The sequence below is a fragment of the Pygoscelis adeliae genome, unplaced genomic scaffold (assembly GCF_000699105.1).
Source record: "Pygoscelis adeliae isolate BGI_AS28 unplaced genomic scaffold, ASM69910v1 Scaffold241, whole genome shotgun sequence".
NCBI classification, from domain to species: Eukaryota; Metazoa; Chordata; class Aves; order Sphenisciformes; family Spheniscidae; genus Pygoscelis; species Pygoscelis adeliae.
The window spans coordinates 2,653,742-2,671,287 of NW_008824056.1; the positions used below are offsets into that span (position 1 = coordinate 2,653,742).

General features: G+C 40.5%; 2 protein-coding genes across 2 annotated transcripts in view; both read left to right on the forward strand.

Annotated features, from left to right (window-relative positions):
* Positions 1–13,511, forward strand: part of SLC33A1 (solute carrier family 33 (acetyl-CoA transporter), member 1) — a 22,205-nt gene extending 8,694 nt beyond the window's left edge. The window contains exons 3-8 of the mRNA XM_009333999.1: positions 9–360; positions 4,046–4,236; positions 4,896–5,080; positions 9,768–9,885; positions 10,735–10,950; positions 12,962–13,511. Of these exons, the coding sequence (XP_009332274.1) occupies positions 9–360; positions 4,046–4,236; positions 4,896–5,080; positions 9,768–9,885; positions 10,735–10,950; positions 12,962–13,129 (1,230 nt within the window). The 3' untranslated portion in view covers positions 13,130–13,511. The remainder of the gene's footprint in view (positions 1–8; positions 361–4,045; positions 4,237–4,895; positions 5,081–9,767; positions 9,886–10,734; positions 10,951–12,961) is intronic.
* A 2,087-nt stretch (positions 13,512–15,598) lies between these two features.
* Positions 15,599–17,546, forward strand: part of LOC103925304 (chromosome unknown open reading frame, human C3orf33) — a 6,851-nt gene continuing 4,903 nt past the window's right edge. The window contains exon 1 of the mRNA XM_009334000.1: positions 15,599–15,628. Coding sequence (XP_009332275.1) covers positions 15,599–15,628 — 30 coding nt within the window. The remainder of the gene's footprint in view (positions 15,629–17,546) is intronic.

Below are 17,546 nucleotides of genomic sequence, written 5' to 3' on the forward strand. Positions count from 1 at the left end.
GCCGCAAGTCCTGGCTGGTGCCTACGCAGTACGTCCTGGGGCTCTTCATGATCTACATGTCCACCCAGGTGGACGTGCTGCTGGGCGACGGGGAGGGCCGGGGCCCCGACGTGGTGGCCCTCACTGTGACTTTCTTCCTCTTCGAGTTTCTGGCGGCGACGCAGGACATTGCGGTGGACGGCTGGGCCCTGACCATGTTGTCCAGGGAGAATGTGGGCTATGCCTCCACCTGCAACTCCGTGGGCCAGACGGCTGGCTACTTCCTGGGCAATGTCCTCTTCCTGGCCCTCGAGTCGGCCTCCTTCTGCAACAAGTACCTGCGGTTCCAGCCCCAGCCCCAAGGGATTGTTACCCTCTCAGGTACTGCCTGGGGACTGCCGGCCTGTGCTTGCTGATGCTGGGATGGGGATGCTTCCTCCCTGAGCCTGGACCAAAGGTCCATTCAGAGGGAGCGGTGGTTTGGTGCTGCGAACTGGGCAGGCTTGGTTTGTCCCCTGCCCATGAACAAGCACAGCCTGCCTGGAGGCTGGTGGAGTCTGCTGCTATATGCACTGAACTTCCAGCTTCTCTGGGCTTAACAGTGTGGGAAACCTGCCTTGTCATTATCTTGGCTGACTTAAGCACTTTGGAGACAATTCCCACCCCCCCCCTAGTTTATTGACAATGGAATAGATTATTGTTTTAAAAAGCCCAAAAACCCCAAAAGCTTTGCCTCTTTTTAAAGAGGTCTTTTAAGAACATCTGGGAGGAAGGAAAGGGGAAATAAAAAAAAAAAAAAATTGATTCTTCCGAGATGGTGTTGTTCACAGCAGTAGAAATGACAAGCGTTCAGGGTTGACCACATAGCCAATTTCTGAAGGAAGGCCTTATTGTAGTAAATTAAGGGGGATTTTGTTTTCTCTTTAATAAATTAAATGGAGTCTGGTAATCCAACCCTAACTAGCTGTTAGTGTAGGGTTGTCTTCTGTTTGGTGGTTTTTGGGTTGTTTGGGTTTTTTTCAGAAAGGTTGTGTGTGGTGGTTGATGTTAGGTGTATTACCCAGAAGATGCTTAAAATGCATGTTTTGTTTGCAAGGTTGAGTTTAGCCAGCTCAGCTTATGGGAGGACAGGAAAAACTGGCACCACTTGTGGTTGCCGTCTCAAAGTGACCATGGCTAGCAATGAAGAGTAAATTCTCATGGTTTTAGTTTCTTTTCCCTCTCTTACATTGATTGCTCTGCCTATATCATGTAAGAGAAAAGGTATGCCAAAACTGAGTTGAATTGTTGTTTAAAGGCTAGTTTTCACTTTCTATCCTGTACCTATCTCAATGATAAATTAGGATATCAGTTTCCAAGACTGCTGTACTTATTTTGTCTGCGCAGCTATCACGACTGCTGACTAGTCCTTCTCTTTCCTTCCTGTTGATAACCCTATGTCTGGTCTATATGTCAACAAGCATAGAGTAGTCCTCAAAGTAACCCTGCTGGTTTATTGCTTTCCTTTGTTCTCCCTTACTGTGTAGTTCGTCAGTGCTGGTGTGTCTCTTCCCTCTTGCTCCCGTGGCAGACTGATGTCTTTTAGTGCTGATGCAACTTGCAAATCACTAGTGTAGTTAAGAGAGCTTGGTTTGGCTGTACTTACCTCCACTATCCAGGTTTTTTGTTGTCTTGTTTTTTTCTCAGTACTGTTTGTATAAATGGCTTTGTTACTATTACAAGAGTGCTGTCTTTGGGGGGTGTGTGTGTGATTTATCCCAAAACCAAAAAACACCAATGCAACCTGTTTAACTTGTCCTAGAGTACTAACCTGGGTGGAGTAAGAAAAGCAAATAGCTTTGACACTATAGTTGCAGGATATGTTTTTTTGGGTGGTAAAACTGGCCGCAAGAAATTTCTGTTCCCTTGTTCATGTGACTGTATGTCACAATTTGCTGTGTCCACGTTTCTCTTGAGGCAGCTGTACAGCAGTATTGTAAACCTGCTCACTGAACTGAGGGGAGTGGCTCTCTGGTCCTAGCGCTGGTTGTAATGGGGCTCATGGTGGGCCGGTTTGGGCAGTTAAAGCAGCAGAAAACTTTACAGTTTGAAAAGGTGAATAGTTTTCTACCAGTTCAGATCTCTGAATGCTTTTGTCATAGCTGAGCGCCAATGCTAGGAGTCAACACTTCAAGATCCCAAGTCAACTTCAAGTTGTTGACAAGCAACAGCATTAATTGTTTGCCATGCAGTTGCATGTATGTCTGTCCCAACGTGAAGGAAGAGAAGTAAAGCGCAAGTGCAGGAAGCAGGTGCCCCTTCAAGGCAGCCCAAACTTACCTGGGCCAGTGACTGTGGCGTGCCCTTTTTCCTGGGAAGAGATGTGTAGCTTTAGAATTACTTAAAGCTGTTGTGATGAAACACCTGTCCCGCCATGCACACCTCATTGATGGTTATTTTCAAGCCTGGTCTGTCCCTGCTGTAGTTCAAAAGTTTGCTTTGCCCCAACACAATGGTTTATTTTGCTAGTAATAGCATAGAGACAGAGACAAAATAGGGATGGGGCCAGGCAGCACTGGTGGCACCAGAAACTTTATGCTAGAACTTTGAAGTTCTTTTGCTTGTAGCCTGTTAGTGGTCTATATAGCTGCTTTTTTTTTTTTCTAATCCAGCCATTGCTGTATTGCAGCTGACAGGGCTGACCTGATCAGGAGTATTCACGTGATGATGCTCAAAGCTATTTCTATTCCCATCCTCGCACTGTAGGTCTCTCACTGCGGTGATAATGCTTAGTGCTATTGTTAGAGTACCACTCCTGTATGTCTTTTGTAGACAGTAGCTGTGATTAGCATGACTCTCTGAAAACTCATCTTTTACTTAAAAAAGGTACCCTGAACATGTATTTTTTAACAGAGGAGAGAGCAATCTGACAGCCTTGGTTATGAGATCTTCTCTCCTTTTCTTTAGGAAAGGTAAAAGCAACTGATGTGGAAGCAGCAGAAAATGGTTTGAAATGCCTTTTATTCTTTTACACTGAGAGTGCTAGGATATAGCTAAAGTGGTCTTTTAATGTTTTCTTCCATGCTTGTTGTGCTTGTTCTCTTCCTGTGCACAAGAAGCAACTAATAATTGCCTAAACCTTCGCAATGTCTTTGCCCTTTCACCAGCCCTCGCTGCTTACTTTCAAGTCACATGAGGCTCCTGGAGTTGCTCATGACCAGGAAGATAAAAGGCTACTTCTGTCTTACCCTCTGCATGTTACTGAGTCTTTTCTTGCCTCTTTCGTAAAGGTAGAGGATAGGATTATCTTAGATTAATCCATTCACTAACTCAAAAAGTACTTGCTGTAAAATATTGGTGTGTTTTTACTATTGCTGCCTTCAAATCCACAATTTAGCAAATATTATATCTGCTTAAAATAGAGCACTTAAGAGTTAGCAAGTATAATAGCAACTTAAAACAGACATATTTGAGTGACTCTTTACTTGACGACTGCGTAAGAGCTTTCATCAGGACATCTTTACACTCATAAGTACAAATCTTTGTTTCCTTCGGATGGTAGATAGATATTATATAGGGAGTATAGAATTGAGGCACAGAATAGTTACATGACTGCACAGTGAATCAACTGGAGAGTTGTGAATGACTTCTTCCTCTGAAGTTTTTTCCCCGTCTTCTAACTATTAAATGTGTTTTTTCCTCCAGCTTTTGGTGACTGTGTGTGTAACCCTTCAACATTTTAATTTTTATTTCTGTTTCTCCTCCAACATGCTCATTGTGGTAATAATACACAGAACACCGGGGAAGTGATCCGGTTTGCTGCTGCGCTTCTGTCTCAGATCACAAGCAAACATGTAGTTACAGAGTGAGGGGCAGGGAAGAGCTATGTCAGTTACTGTATGTAGCTGTGTGTTTGTGGTTTGCTTTTGTTGCTCGTTTTTAGGGGGGTCAATGATGTTTTTATGCAATTTTTTATTATTAGGTTTATATTGTTGCAAAATAACTGCATTTTAGATACTCGGTGAATTGTTAATGAAGTGTTGATGGTGGCTGCTAGAAAGATTTTTTAAAATTTTTTTCCCTCTAGATTTCCTGTTTTTCTGGGGCGCTGTCTTTTTAATTACCACTACACTGGTTGCCCTTTTGAAAAAGGAAAACAAGGAACTAACACCAACAAAAGAAGAAACAAAAGGCATCACTGATACATACAGGCTGCTATTCTCAATAATCAAGATGCCGGCAGTTCTTACTTTCTGTCTCTTGATTCTCACAGCAAAAGTAAGTAAATACATATATGAATTGTTAGATACTGATGATATGAGTGTCTGAAAGGTTTCTGAGTCCCTGTGGTGTAACTTATTTCTTAGTTTTGCTAGCGGTTGTCATCAGAGTTCCAAATTTTCACATGAAATTTGGAACAAAATAGCTTGTATCTTTGTGCTAAGTAAGGTTGTACAACAGAAAACACTTGTTTGAGCTTTTGTAAGTGTTTACACAAGCATTAAAGAGAAGTTTGATTGCAATCTAGTATTAAAGTAATCTGTTTTTAAACATTTTTAAACAGGCTGTTTGTGTAGTCTGCAATTAAAAGTACAGCAAATGTTTCTTTTAACCTAAATGCTATTCTCAGAATCTGCAACTCCCTACAAACTAGGTTTCCACGGCTTCTTGTTGGCCTTCGTGGATACCGACAGCAATTAAGGCATGAGCATGAATATCATTGCTGTGTTTAATGTTCTTGGTATAGTTGTGGCACTGATGACAAGAATAGTGTGCAACTGTAGAACGTGTTTCAGAAAGGATTAGGAAATCAAGTGAGAGACAAAAGTGAATTGTACTCTGTCACGTTTCTCAATTTACTTAATACGGAGTAAACTGAATTTCTAGCCAAAATATCACTGCTTTCCCCAGTTTATTTTGTCTAACTTATATTGCAGGTTGGATTTTCAGCAGCAGATGCTGTAACAGGACTCAAACTGGTGGAAGAGGGCGTCCCAAAAGAGCACTTAGCTCTGCTAGCGGTTCCAATGGTTCCTTTACAGATAATATTGCCTCTGATTATCAGCAAATACACAGCAGGCCCCCAGCCACTGAACACGTTTTACAAAGCTATGCCTTTTAGGTAAAAACAAACAAATCTTGTTTGACAAAAACATAGTAACTTGCGTATTCAGATCAAGTATAGGATTTCTTGTGTAACTCTTACAGATACAAGAAAGTATGTCAGAATTCTCATAGTAAGTTGAACTGTCTCTGTCTTGTGCCTTGAAGATGATTCATGTAGTAACACACGTAAGAAAGCAGAACCTGAAGTGTTTTTAAGATGCATATACAACAGCATTAGAGCAGTACTCCTGCTCCAGTGTCAATAGTTCCTTATTCATGAATCATTCTGACTAGATCCGGGACTGTATCTGTAAAATTACATGTGCTTCCCAGTGTAAGAGTGGCAGAACACATTGACAAGTCATTTGGTGCATCTACTGGATGTATGCTTTACTGAGGTAACGGAGTAAAAGAAGCTGAATTATTTTGATGCAGACAAGGAGATGTTTCATTTCTGTATTAAGTGTTTTATATAGGAGTTTGCTTATGGAATTCTAAAACCAGTGAATCCAGCAAATTACCTAATGCTGTTGCTCAATAAATCATGTGACATATCTGTAACAGGTAGCCGTTACTTTAACGTGTTCTTATGCAACTATGTATGTTTTCACAAAAAAAAAAAAGAGTAGATCTTGCTCCAGCTGAGTTTGGTTAGATACCTTGTGCGTTGCTTTCTACAAAAAATAAATTTCTGTTTGAAGGGGCAGGGGAGAAAGCTAGTATAGGAGATCTGGTAGTGAATTATGTTTATGTGCAAGACAGAATTGTTTAGGTATAAAAACAAGTCAACACTTCAAGATCCCAAGTCAACTTCAAGTTGTTGACAAGCAACAGCATTAATTGTTTGCCATGCAGTTGCATGTATGTCTGTCCCAACGTGAAGGAAGAGAAGTAAAGCGCAAGTGCAGGAAGCAGGTGCCCCTTCAAGGTAGCCCAAACTTACCTGGGCCAGTGACTGTGGCGTGCCCTTTTTCCTGGGAAGAGATGTGTAGCTTTAGAATTACTTAAAGCTGTTGTGATGAAACACCTGTCCCGCCATGCACACCTCATTGATGGTTATTTTCAAGCCTGGTCTGTCCCTGCTGTAGTTCAAAAGTTTGCTTTGCCCCAACACAATGGTTTATTTTGCTAGTAATAGCATAGAGACAGAGACAAAATAGGGATGGGGCCAGGCAGCACTGGTGGCACCAGAAACTTTATGCTAGAACTTTGAAGTTCTTTTGCTTGTAGCCTGTTAGTGGTCTATATAGCTGCTTTTTTTTTTTTCTAATCCAGCCATTGCTGTATTGCAGCTGACAGGGCTGACCTGATCAGGAGTATTCACGTGATGATGCTCAAAGCTATTTCTATTCCCATCCTCGCACTGTAGGTCTCTCACTGCGGTGATAATGCTTAGTGCTATTGTTAGAGTACCACTCCTGTATGTCTTTTGTAGACAGTAGCTGTGATTAGCATGACTCTCTGAAAACTCATCTTTTACTTAAAAAAGGTACCCTGAACATGTATTTTTTAACAGAGGAGAGAGCAATCTGACAGCCTTGGTTATGAGATCTTCTCTCCTTTTCTTTAGGAAAGGTAAAAGCAACTGATGTGGAAGCAGCAGAAAATGGTTTGAAATGCCTTTTATTCTTTTACACTGAGAGTGCTAGGATATAGCTAAAGTGGTCTTTTAATGTTTTCTTCCATGCTTGTTGTGCTTGTTCTCTTCCTGTGCACAAGAAGCAACTAATAATTGCCTAAACCTTCGCAATGTCTTTGCCCTTTCACCAGCCCTCGCTGCTTACTTTCAAGTCACATGAGGCTCCTGGAGTTGCTCATGACCAGGAAGATAAAAGGCTACTTCTGTCTTACCCTCTGCATGTTACTGAGTCTTTTCTTGCCTCTTTCGTAAAGGTAGAGGATAGGATTATCTTAGATTAATCCATTCACTAACTCAAAAAGTACTTGCTGTAAAATATTGGTGTGTTTTTACTATTGCTGCCTTCAAATCCACAATTTAGCAAATATTATATCTGCTTAAAATAGAGCACTTAAGAGTTAGCAAGTATAATAGCAACTTAAAACAGACATATTTGAGTGACTCTTTACTTGACGACTGCGTAAGAGCTTTCATCAGGACATCTTTACACTCATAAGTACAAATCTTTGTTTCCTTCGGATGGTAGATAGATATTATATAGGGAGTATAGAATTGAGGCACAGAATAGTTACATGACTGCACAGTGAATCAACTGGAGAGTTGTGAATGACTTCTTCCTCTGAAGTTTTTTCCCCGTCTTCTAACTATTAAATGTGTTTTTTCCTCCAGCTTTTGGTGACTGTGTGTGTAACCCTTCAACATTTTAATTTTTATTTCTGTTTCTCCTCCAACATGCTCATTGTGGTAATAATACACAGAACACCGGGGAAGTGATCCGGTTTGCTGCTGCGCTTCTGTCTCAGATCACAAGCAAACATGTAGTTACAGAGTGAGGGGCAGGGAAGAGCTATGTCAGTTACTGTATGTAGCTGTGTGTTTGTGGTTTGCTTTTGTTGCTCGTTTTTAGGGGGGTCAATGATGTTTTTATGCAATTTTTTATTATTAGGTTTATATTGTTGCAAAATAACTGCATTTTAGATACTCGGTGAATTGTTAATGAAGTGTTGATGGTGGCTGCTAGAAAGATTTTTTAAAATTTTTTTCCCTCTAGATTTCCTGTTTTTCTGGGGCGCTGTCTTTTTAATTACCACTACACTGGTTGCCCTTTTGAAAAAGGAAAACAAGGAACTAACACCAACAAAAGAAGAAACAAAAGGCATCACTGATACATACAGGCTGCTATTCTCAATAATCAAGATGCCGGCAGTTCTTACTTTCTGTCTCTTGATTCTCACAGCAAAAGTAAGTAAATACATATATGAATTGTTAGATACTGATGATATGAGTGTCTGAAAGGTTTCTGAGTCCCTGTGGTGTAACTTATTTCTTAGTTTTGCTAGCGGTTGTCATCAGAGTTCCAAATTTTCACATGAAATTTGGAACAAAATAGCTTGTATCTTTGTGCTAAGTAAGGTTGTACAACAGAAAACACTTGTTTGAGCTTTTGTAAGTGTTTACACAAGCATTAAAGAGAAGTTTGATTGCAATCTAGTATTAAAGTAATCTGTTTTTAAACATTTTTAAACAGGCTGTTTGTGTAGTCTGCAATTAAAAGTACAGCAAATGTTTCTTTTAACCTAAATGCTATTCTCAGAATCTGCAACTCCCTACAAACTAGGTTTCCACGGCTTCTTGTTGGCCTTCGTGGATACCGACAGCAATTAAGGCATGAGCATGAATATCATTGCTGTGTTTAATGTTCTTGGTATAGTTGTGGCACTGATGACAAGAATAGTGTGCAACTGTAGAACGTGTTTCAGAAAGGATTAGGAAATCAAGTGAGAGACAAAAGTGAATTGTACTCTGTCACATTTCTCAATTTACTTAATACGGAGTAAACTGAATTTCTAGCCAAAATATCACTGCTTTCCCCAGTTTATTTTGTCTAACTTATATTGCAGGTTGGATTTTCAGCAGCAGATGCTGTAACAGGACTCAAACTGGTGGAAGAGGGCGTCCCAAAAGAGCACTTAGCTCTGCTAGCGGTTCCAATGGTTCCTTTACAGATAATATTGCCTCTGATTATCAGCAAATACACAGCAGGCCCCCAGCCACTGAACACGTTTTACAAAGCTATGCCTTTTAGGTAAAAACAAACAAATCTTGTTTGACAAAAACATAGTAACTTGCGTATTCAGATCAAGTATAGGATTTCTTGTGTAACTCTTACAGATACAAGAAAGTATGTCAGAATTCTCATAGTAAGTTGAACTGTCTCTGTCTTGTGCCTTGAAGATGATTCATGTAGTAACACACGTAAGAAAGCAGAACCTGAAGTGTTTTTAAGATGCATATAAAAGAGCAATAGAGCAGTACTCCTGCTCCAGCATTAGAGCAGTACTCCTGCTCCAGTGTCAATAGTTCCTTATTCATGAATCATTCTGACTAGATCCGGGACTGTATCTGTAAAATTACATGTGCTTCCCAGTGTAAGAGTGGCAGAACACATTGACAAGTCATTTGGTGCATCTACTGGATGTATGCTTTACTGAGGTAACGGAGTAAAAGAAGCTGAATTATTTTGATGCAGACAAGGAGATGTTTCATTTCTGTATTAAGTGTTTTATATAGGAGTTTGCTTATGGAATTCTAAAACCAGTGAATCCAGCAAATTACCTAATGCTGTTGCTCAATAAATCATGTGACATATCTGTAACAGGTAGCCGTTACTTTAACGTGTTCTTATGCAACTATGTATGTTTTCACAAAAAAAAAAAAGAGTAGATCTTGCTCCAGCTGAGTTTGGTTAGATACCTTGTGCGTTGCTTTCTACAAAAAATAAATTTCTGTTTGAAGGGGCAGGGGAGAAAGCTAGTATAGGAGATCTGGTAGTGAATTATGTTTATGTGCAAGACAGAATTGTTTAGGTATAAAATGTTTACAATTTCAGTGCTTGTCAAATATTTAATATCTAATTCTAGCTAAGATAGAAATACTTTTAACAATTTACATATAAACTATTTTAATGTATTCTGTATGTATAAATGTTCAATAGTTGCTTTGTATCAAGGAGACACATGGGGAGAATTACTTGAATTACAAATGATCTTTCTTATTCCTCCAGATTACTGCTTGGTCTGGAATTTGCTTTTTTGGTATGGTGGACTCCTAAAGTAAAACAGGAAGGAGGATTTCCTGTCTACTACTATATTGTAGTATTGTTGAGTTATGCTTTACATCAGGTAACATATACTATATGTGCGAAGGGGAGGGGGACAGGAGGGTATTTCATATCAATCAAGGAGAGGACTATAAATGCTGTTATCTGCTTTTGTCCTTAGTTGCACTAGAATTCCTCTAAGTCTGACCTGTTGGGCTTTATGGCTATATTTACTTTTGATACTCTTGCCAATATTATTTCTCCCTCTTCCATGTGCTCTGTTGAACATCTTCTATGAAGTTACTTTTTAGTCGACCAGATCTGCTTTTGTTTCCCAGATTTTTTTTCTTCAAAACCAGCAGCTCAACAGCATGGTGGAGTTGGAGAAATCCCAGCATTCTGACTGTGTTTCGTAGGCATGATGATTGTGCTTATTGTGCAGATCCATAAAGTTATGTGATCCTGGTCCTAGAAAAAATACTTTATTGGTTTTGGAGGAACGTCCTAATGGATCTGATCCAAAGGCCTGGAAAACAAATGCCTGATACCAACTGGGCTTTGGATCAGAACTAAAAAGTATGCAATGCCTTGAGACTTGATTTTAAATGCAAAAGTGTTATTTTTATATGCTATTTTATCTGGCCTTACATACTTCAGTTTGATAACCTGAGTCATTCCAATGCATGTGAGGCTGGGTCCATTTGAGCATGACTGGAGACAAGTGGCAAGGTTACTTCTTGGTGTTAGTAGAGACAGACTGCAGAAGTAATTTCACTCTTGTACAATTTTAACCTGTTGGGATTATTTTTCAGTCAATGTTGCTAACTTCAAGTAATCTCTTAGAACGGTTTTTATGTTAGGGCTTTTAGTTGTCATTGTCTGTAACTGGGGAGGCCTTACTGTCCTGTGGGTTTTCTTACGTCTTCTATAGATCACGCTGTATAGCATGTATGTTGCAATAATGGCTTTCAACGCCAAAGTCAGCGATCCGCTGATTGGAGGAACCTACATGACACTCCTAAATACTGTGTCGAATCTGGGAGGAAACTGGCCTTCCACCGTTGCCCTCTGGCTTGTGGACCCACTCACGGTGAAAGGGTGTGCAGGGGCTCAGGAACAGACCTGTGGAACGCCAGTTGCTGCAGAAGTAAGTTTTGGAGGCTGTGAAGGTCTCTGTTCAATTATTTATTGATGAAATGGCTTCTCTTAGTATTGTTTTCACCTTTGAAAACCTTCATAGTCCATAGCTTATGCTTAAAATTTCCCACTAATTGAGCTAATTTTCCTGTCTGATAAAATTAAGTCTGCTTTTATCTTAATAACTAACATCTTTGGTAAAGATTTGCAGTTGCAGAGTAGTTGTCCATTCCTTGGATGCACCAAGGAATGAGATGAAAAGCTGGTGGTAGAAGCACTAGATTGGTGCCGCATTCTCTGCAGTGTAAGGAGGCTGTGGTTACATTTTTGAGAGTAAACCTTGCTAAGTTCAGAGTTGTGTAATTAGGCGCTCTCTTCTTGGCAGGCTGTCTGTCCCTCAAGTCCCTTAAGTTTTGTGGTAGGTTTTTGTTCCTTCTGTCTTTCTGCAGGCTTCCTATCTGGATTCCTTGATACTTTCTTCTGTGATGTTACTTTGCTCTCTGTCTTTGATCTTCACTTTCCATGTGAAATTGAGCGGTGTGACTGGCTGCCTTCCCAGTTCTAGGGAGCCCTGTGGCAGAGAACAAAGAACGTGCTGTGCTACTGTACACAGATCAAACAACAGGACACAAAACTGCCTGGAAAGCAAGGTTTCAAATTCATCTCCTCATGAGCAAATGAGAAGTTTTAACACGACTGTTTGGAAGGGTGGAAATGTTTGGGGGGTTTTTGGTGGTTTTTTTTTTTCCCCGTACTCATGACTGAGATATATTTCACTCTTGAATGCCGGGACTCTTTGGGATGTGGAGATTCTCTAAATAATCAAAGTGTTCTAGGAGTCAAACCTGACTTGTTTGAACTGGAGTTGCAGTTTTTACTAGTTGCAGAGGGGAAACTGCTTCCGCAGTGTGTGCTTTTTCAGCCTGTCTCTCATTGGCTTGCCACTAATTAGGTTCCCTGTGCCTGGGCCTCTACTGAACTCTACAACTACCTGAAAGGAGGTTGTAGCGAGGTGGGTGTCGGTCTCTTCTCCCAAGTAACTGGCGAAAGGACGAGAGGAAATGGCCTCAAGTTGCGCCAGGGGAGGTTTAGATTGGATGTGAGGAAAAATGTCTTTGCTGAAAGAGTGGTTAAACATTGGAACCGGCTGCCCAGGGAAGTGGTTGAGTCACCATCCCTGGAAGTATTTAAAAGACGTGTAGATGAGGCGCTTAGGGACATGGTTTAGTGGGCATGGTGGTGTTGGGTTGATGGTTGGACTCAGTGATCTTAGAGGTCTTTTCCAACCTTAATGATTCTATGATTCTATGAACTTAAGTCCTTCCTCCTTCACCTCACTCCTCTGATCTTTTTTTCACATCCTCCCTGTTGGTAATGTTCCACCACCACTCCCTTCTTATTCCTAATCTGGTCTTGGTATGTCTCAGAATAATGAAAATGCTGGCAGAACCTCAACTCAGAGGATTGATTTATCTTGGGATTATAGCAGTATTGAAAGCTGAGCAATAGCAGAAACAATTGTGTGTTATACACTTACCCTTTAAATGCTGGAGTTCTTGTCTTCCAGTTCTGCAATTAAAAAACATTCCCAGAAATACACAGCATTTTGTACTGTCCATTTGCAGATTCAGTGTGGTGAGATGCAAGGATATAATTTCTAAAGAAGCATTTTGGATGGCTGGGAAGAGAAAAAATCTTTCTTCATGGGATTAAGAACAGTGATTGCACCTCCGGGCCAGCATGAGACAGCTGGACAGTTTCTGTTTTCTAGAGTTAGCCCCTTGGGCCAATACGTTCCATTTCCCAAATGTTTTATAACAGTTTCATTACTTTTCATACTGATGGTAAGCTCAAAAGCCTCTCTTACTAACTCCATAAGAAACAAGGAAGAGTAAATATATTTAGTCATAACCAAGAGCAAGTAAAAAACAGTGTATATCTAATGCCTACTTTCTAAAAGTCTGTGTTTCTCTATCTCCCAGAGAATACTTAATGCATCAACTTCTGCTTCTCTTTTTCAGCTCTGCACAAAAGCTGGTGGTTCCTGTGTTACTACCTTCGATGGTTACTACGTGGAATCCGTCATTTGTGTCATTCTGGGATTTGGCTGGTGGTTCCTACTTGGGCCAAAATTTAAAAAGCTGCAGGACGAAGGACAGTCTTCGTGGAAGTGCAAGAGGACCAATTGATGCAATTTAAATATTGGATGGACTAGCAAGGTCATTTTAGTTTTATTACAAAGATGTATCCCATAATCAATAAACAGGAATATAGGTATTTTTAAATACCACATCACTGAAAAAATGGGTGGCTGGGACGGTGGTATGTTTGTATGTGATACCACTTGCCCTCCCAATATGAAAATGTAAGTTCAGAGAGTGATTGTTAAAAAATGGCACCTATGTACTACATACATATCCCCGAGCTTTAGCTTCAAAGTCATGGCTGCTGGTATAACCAACATCTGAATTTCCATATAGTAACTATGGAAAAGCTAATTGTGCCATGTCTATCTAAACAGCAGCATTGTCAGCTAAGTTCCAATCTTTATTTTCAAACAGAAATGATCTGACACAAGGAGTCGACCCGGGGAAGGATGTCAAAGGCATTTTGACTTGTAGGTTAAGTGTGTTGCACTATGGCATTCCTTGTGGGAAGATAAATGTAAAGTGTTTGTGGGCTTTGTTTCTTCTCACTTTCTGAACTGTAACCACACCTCAAAGGACGAAATGTTTCAGAGATTCTTTTAAATGTATTTTCTGGCTTTTATAAGCTTTAAAGATTTATAAGAAAATATTTTTATAAACAAATTACATTTGTTTAATTTATTTCCACTGCTTGATTTACATGCAAGGTACTTTCTTGATGAAAAATTGCTGTAAGGTAGGACTTAAGAGTAACGCACAATACTCTAAGCCTTGAGTCCTGAAGATGTAAACGGGACAGCGCAGCAGCTAGCACACAAAGACAGGTTTCAAAAGTAGAGGGCATGCAGGCCTTCGGAAGGCGGTTGTTATTTTGAGGGAATGAATTGATAGTGTTGGTTCCTCTGTGTCACTAAAATTTGAACGTTCAATTTCAAAATCAGTGGAAAAAATGTGACTATTCCCAGCTAGGGGTAAGAAAAGATGATCAGTGCCTTTGAAAGTGATTTGGTGATGACAAACTTGCCAAATTCCCAGTGAGTTCGTGTACGACTTGCTGTCACATAAATCAAACAAGCTAAATCCTGTGGTAGAGCTGCTACAGAAATTTATTACTGATGTTGTGTAGTGGAAACATTCCCATTGCATTTATCAAAAATTACTTCCCGCCTGAGTGCCTTAGTGATGTACAGCAAGTGTACTGTACGCCTAGAGAGAGGGCACTTGGACATTGTTGGATGTATATCGTACATCATTATTAAAAGAAAAATATTAAAAATACCTTTGAAAGGTACATGATTTTCTTTTCCATTCTGTTTCTTGCCTTGTCAATATTGGAGGCATTGCATCCTGAGCTTTGTGTTCCAAACTCCCAGAAGGGGTTGTGGATCTTTTGTTACTGTATGTTTCAGGGAAAAAGTGAATCAATACCAACTTTTGACTGACTGGAGGGGACATGGGTGTGTACAAAATGTCTACATGACATAAGGAGTAAGAATGTGTCCAGAAGAGGACAGTGTGACCAAGTGCTTCCTTGGGCACTGAACCCTGTTCCTCTGTCTCTTCCCTTCTCCCCTCTGAGTGTCACCCTTGACGGTTGGTGGTGGAAAGACAAAGCTGGAGCTGTAGATCTCCCCTGGCTGTGATCTGTGGTGCAGCAAGAGCACATTCTCACAACTTGTTTCAAGTACAGCAAAATCAGTCAAGCTAAATAAAATCACATTGTTTTTACTCCCCAAACTAAAAGTCTTACAATTTCACCTCTGCATAAGCACAAAAAGAATATAAGAACGTATCAGAGATTTGTAGCTGAAGGTGGATGCATCTTTCAGTCCTAGCCAGATCATCTCCACTGGATTAACTGTGTATGAGGCACTTCAGTTCTGTTTCTTTACTGGAACGATGGGCCACTTACTTTAATCACATCTTGTTCATACCTAGAGATTTTTTTTTAACTTTTCTGACTTTGAGGAAAAACTTCTCAAGTGCAGAATATGGGAAATTAAATTTGTAGATGTTTTAGAATTGGCTTTTACTTTGCAATTCTGTTTCACTATTTCTGAAGGTGCCAGTGAAACTTGTTATTAATAAAGATGGGTTGAAGATTGCTTATCAGTACATTAGATGATCTTGACAACATCAAAATTAAACATAAACTCCAAATCAGTAGTAATATAGATGAAATGTGACCTAAATTAAATAACTGTCTCCTCTTTCAAACTGGAGAAGCAACTGATGGATTAGTTTTTCTAATCTATGTTGCTATTTTGTAACACGAGTCAGAAATGTTACTGCTATACCAGCTGATTAGCAGGTTGCTGAAAAGAACCAGTAAACTTTTAGTCTTGCTACTTTTTTTCTCCCAACCCTATTTTAAAGTGAAATAACTTTTTTTTTTAAAAGATTAGAATTATTGTAGACTTAAACATCTTTAACATAAAAAAAACCCCTACTTTTTAAAAAGACAAGAAGAAAGAAGCAATCCAACCTCTTCCTTGAGAGTCTGTTATTAAAATGGGAACTGGAGAAGGTGAATGGTACCAGGTACTGCTGTAGATCCCTTAGTTACGGCAGGGGCTTTGTGGTCCTATGTGGCCTGAGCCGGCCTGGCGGGAGTCAGGTGTGTGTTATCTCTAGCAAAAGGGAAATGGCAGAAATTAGATTTTTGTAGGTAAAGGGTTTGTCCTGGTTTGAATTGCTAAGCAGGATCATTGTGAAGTGAGACGGGTCCCAGGGGAGAGTGTGGAGTGAAGGGTCGGTGCAGCAGGGCATGGGGAGGAGGGGTAGAGAGTAGCTCTCCCCTTCGGTGCCCATTAGACACAGCTGTGTCGTTACGGGGACTTACCATGCAGGAAAGTCATCATCACCTGCACTCGCGAGTGTAATTTGTTGTTGTTTCCCAAGACTTCCTTAAGAGGCAAATAGTGGTGCTCCAAAATTCAATTCTGTAATTCCAGTGCCCAGAAAGAGCATGTGTATTGCAAAGTTTAAGGTCTGACAAGCTGTGTGAAATGGGGTTGCGCACCCGCTGCTGCTGTGCCCTGCCTCCTGTGGCCCCGCAAGGAAACGGCTGAGGATCGAATGTGCCAGTCCTGCGTCCTGTGAACTTTGGTGCTGTCAGTGCGCTACCCATCACAACAACTGACGGGTCTTATTTTAAAATACAAACTCTACTTTTCGTCTTTGTTACGGACACTGGTGCCAATTGTCAACAGTTCTTAATTTTCTGTAAAGTTGTTTTGTTGCATTGTCTTCTGGGTGTTCTCAGTGTAGTTTCACATGATAAATGCTGTTCTAAACTGGCTGGTGAGAGAGGGTGTTCATATTATTTTTGATCTGATAAAATGGGAAAGAGAGTTCTGTCACTAAGTATGGGCGAGTCCACTGTGGGAAAGCAGACCATCTCCCCACAGCAGGGAACGGAGCAACTGAGTTTATGCAGGCAGCAATATTGTCTGACTCTCTTGACCCCCCACCATGAGACAATGCTATTTATTTAGCATTTTACGCAACGTACAAATTGTAGCAGTCAGCAGTATGCTTCCAAATTGTTTGGATGCAAGTTATGTTTTTCCTGAAAACAAGAGTTTGCACTATTTCTATATTTATTACTTAATCTTAAAATGTTCACACTTAGTAAATAAAGTAAAATTAACAACTATACCGCTTTCTTAGAAAAAAGTTATAGGGGTAATATTTACCTCCTAGCCAGTAATTTAAGAATTGTTTTCGTTTTAACCTTAGATAAAATGATTTGATTCAAGTATGGGTTTTGCTGCCTTGGATTGTAAATTCCCAACTAAATCTGTGCTTTTCCTGAAATCCTGCGTTGTGACCGTTACCAGTATCGTCTCATGTGCCACCTGTTCATGTAGAAACCTAGAACTGGGTTGAAATGGAAGACTTGTGTAAACATAAATCCAGTTTTATATCAGACAAATTATTTTCTTACAATGCATGTATTTCTTTAAAGACCATATAGGTAGGTGCATTGCACAGATGGGCATTTGATTCAGCTGAGGGAAACTGTTGGCTTGAGCCATTTGGTAATGAATTACAAGTATTTGTTAGTTTTTAACTAAGGGAAAAGAATAAACAATGATGAATACAGGAACGTTCCAAACTTGGTTTTTCTCTTAAGATAGCGACCCAAGGTGCAAGAAGGGAGCTGTATCGTAGCGCATTTCACAGGATCAGAGGGGCTGTATTACAGGTTTGAGGAGTCAAGGTCATCACCAGTTCTGTTTAAATGCAAACCAGACCAAGGTCGGCACTCATAACGTCTGCGTCCTCACCAGCGATTGCCGGAGCCTTCCTTTCAAGCTGCCCGAGCGTAGGAGCCTTACCGCGCCTGTGTTTGAACGCTTGTTACGGCCCGCTGCAGGGTCCGACCCTAAAATCCGCTCCCCGCGGCCCAGCTCTGTCCCCGCCCCGGTTCTCCCGCCCCGGCTCCTCCGCTCTC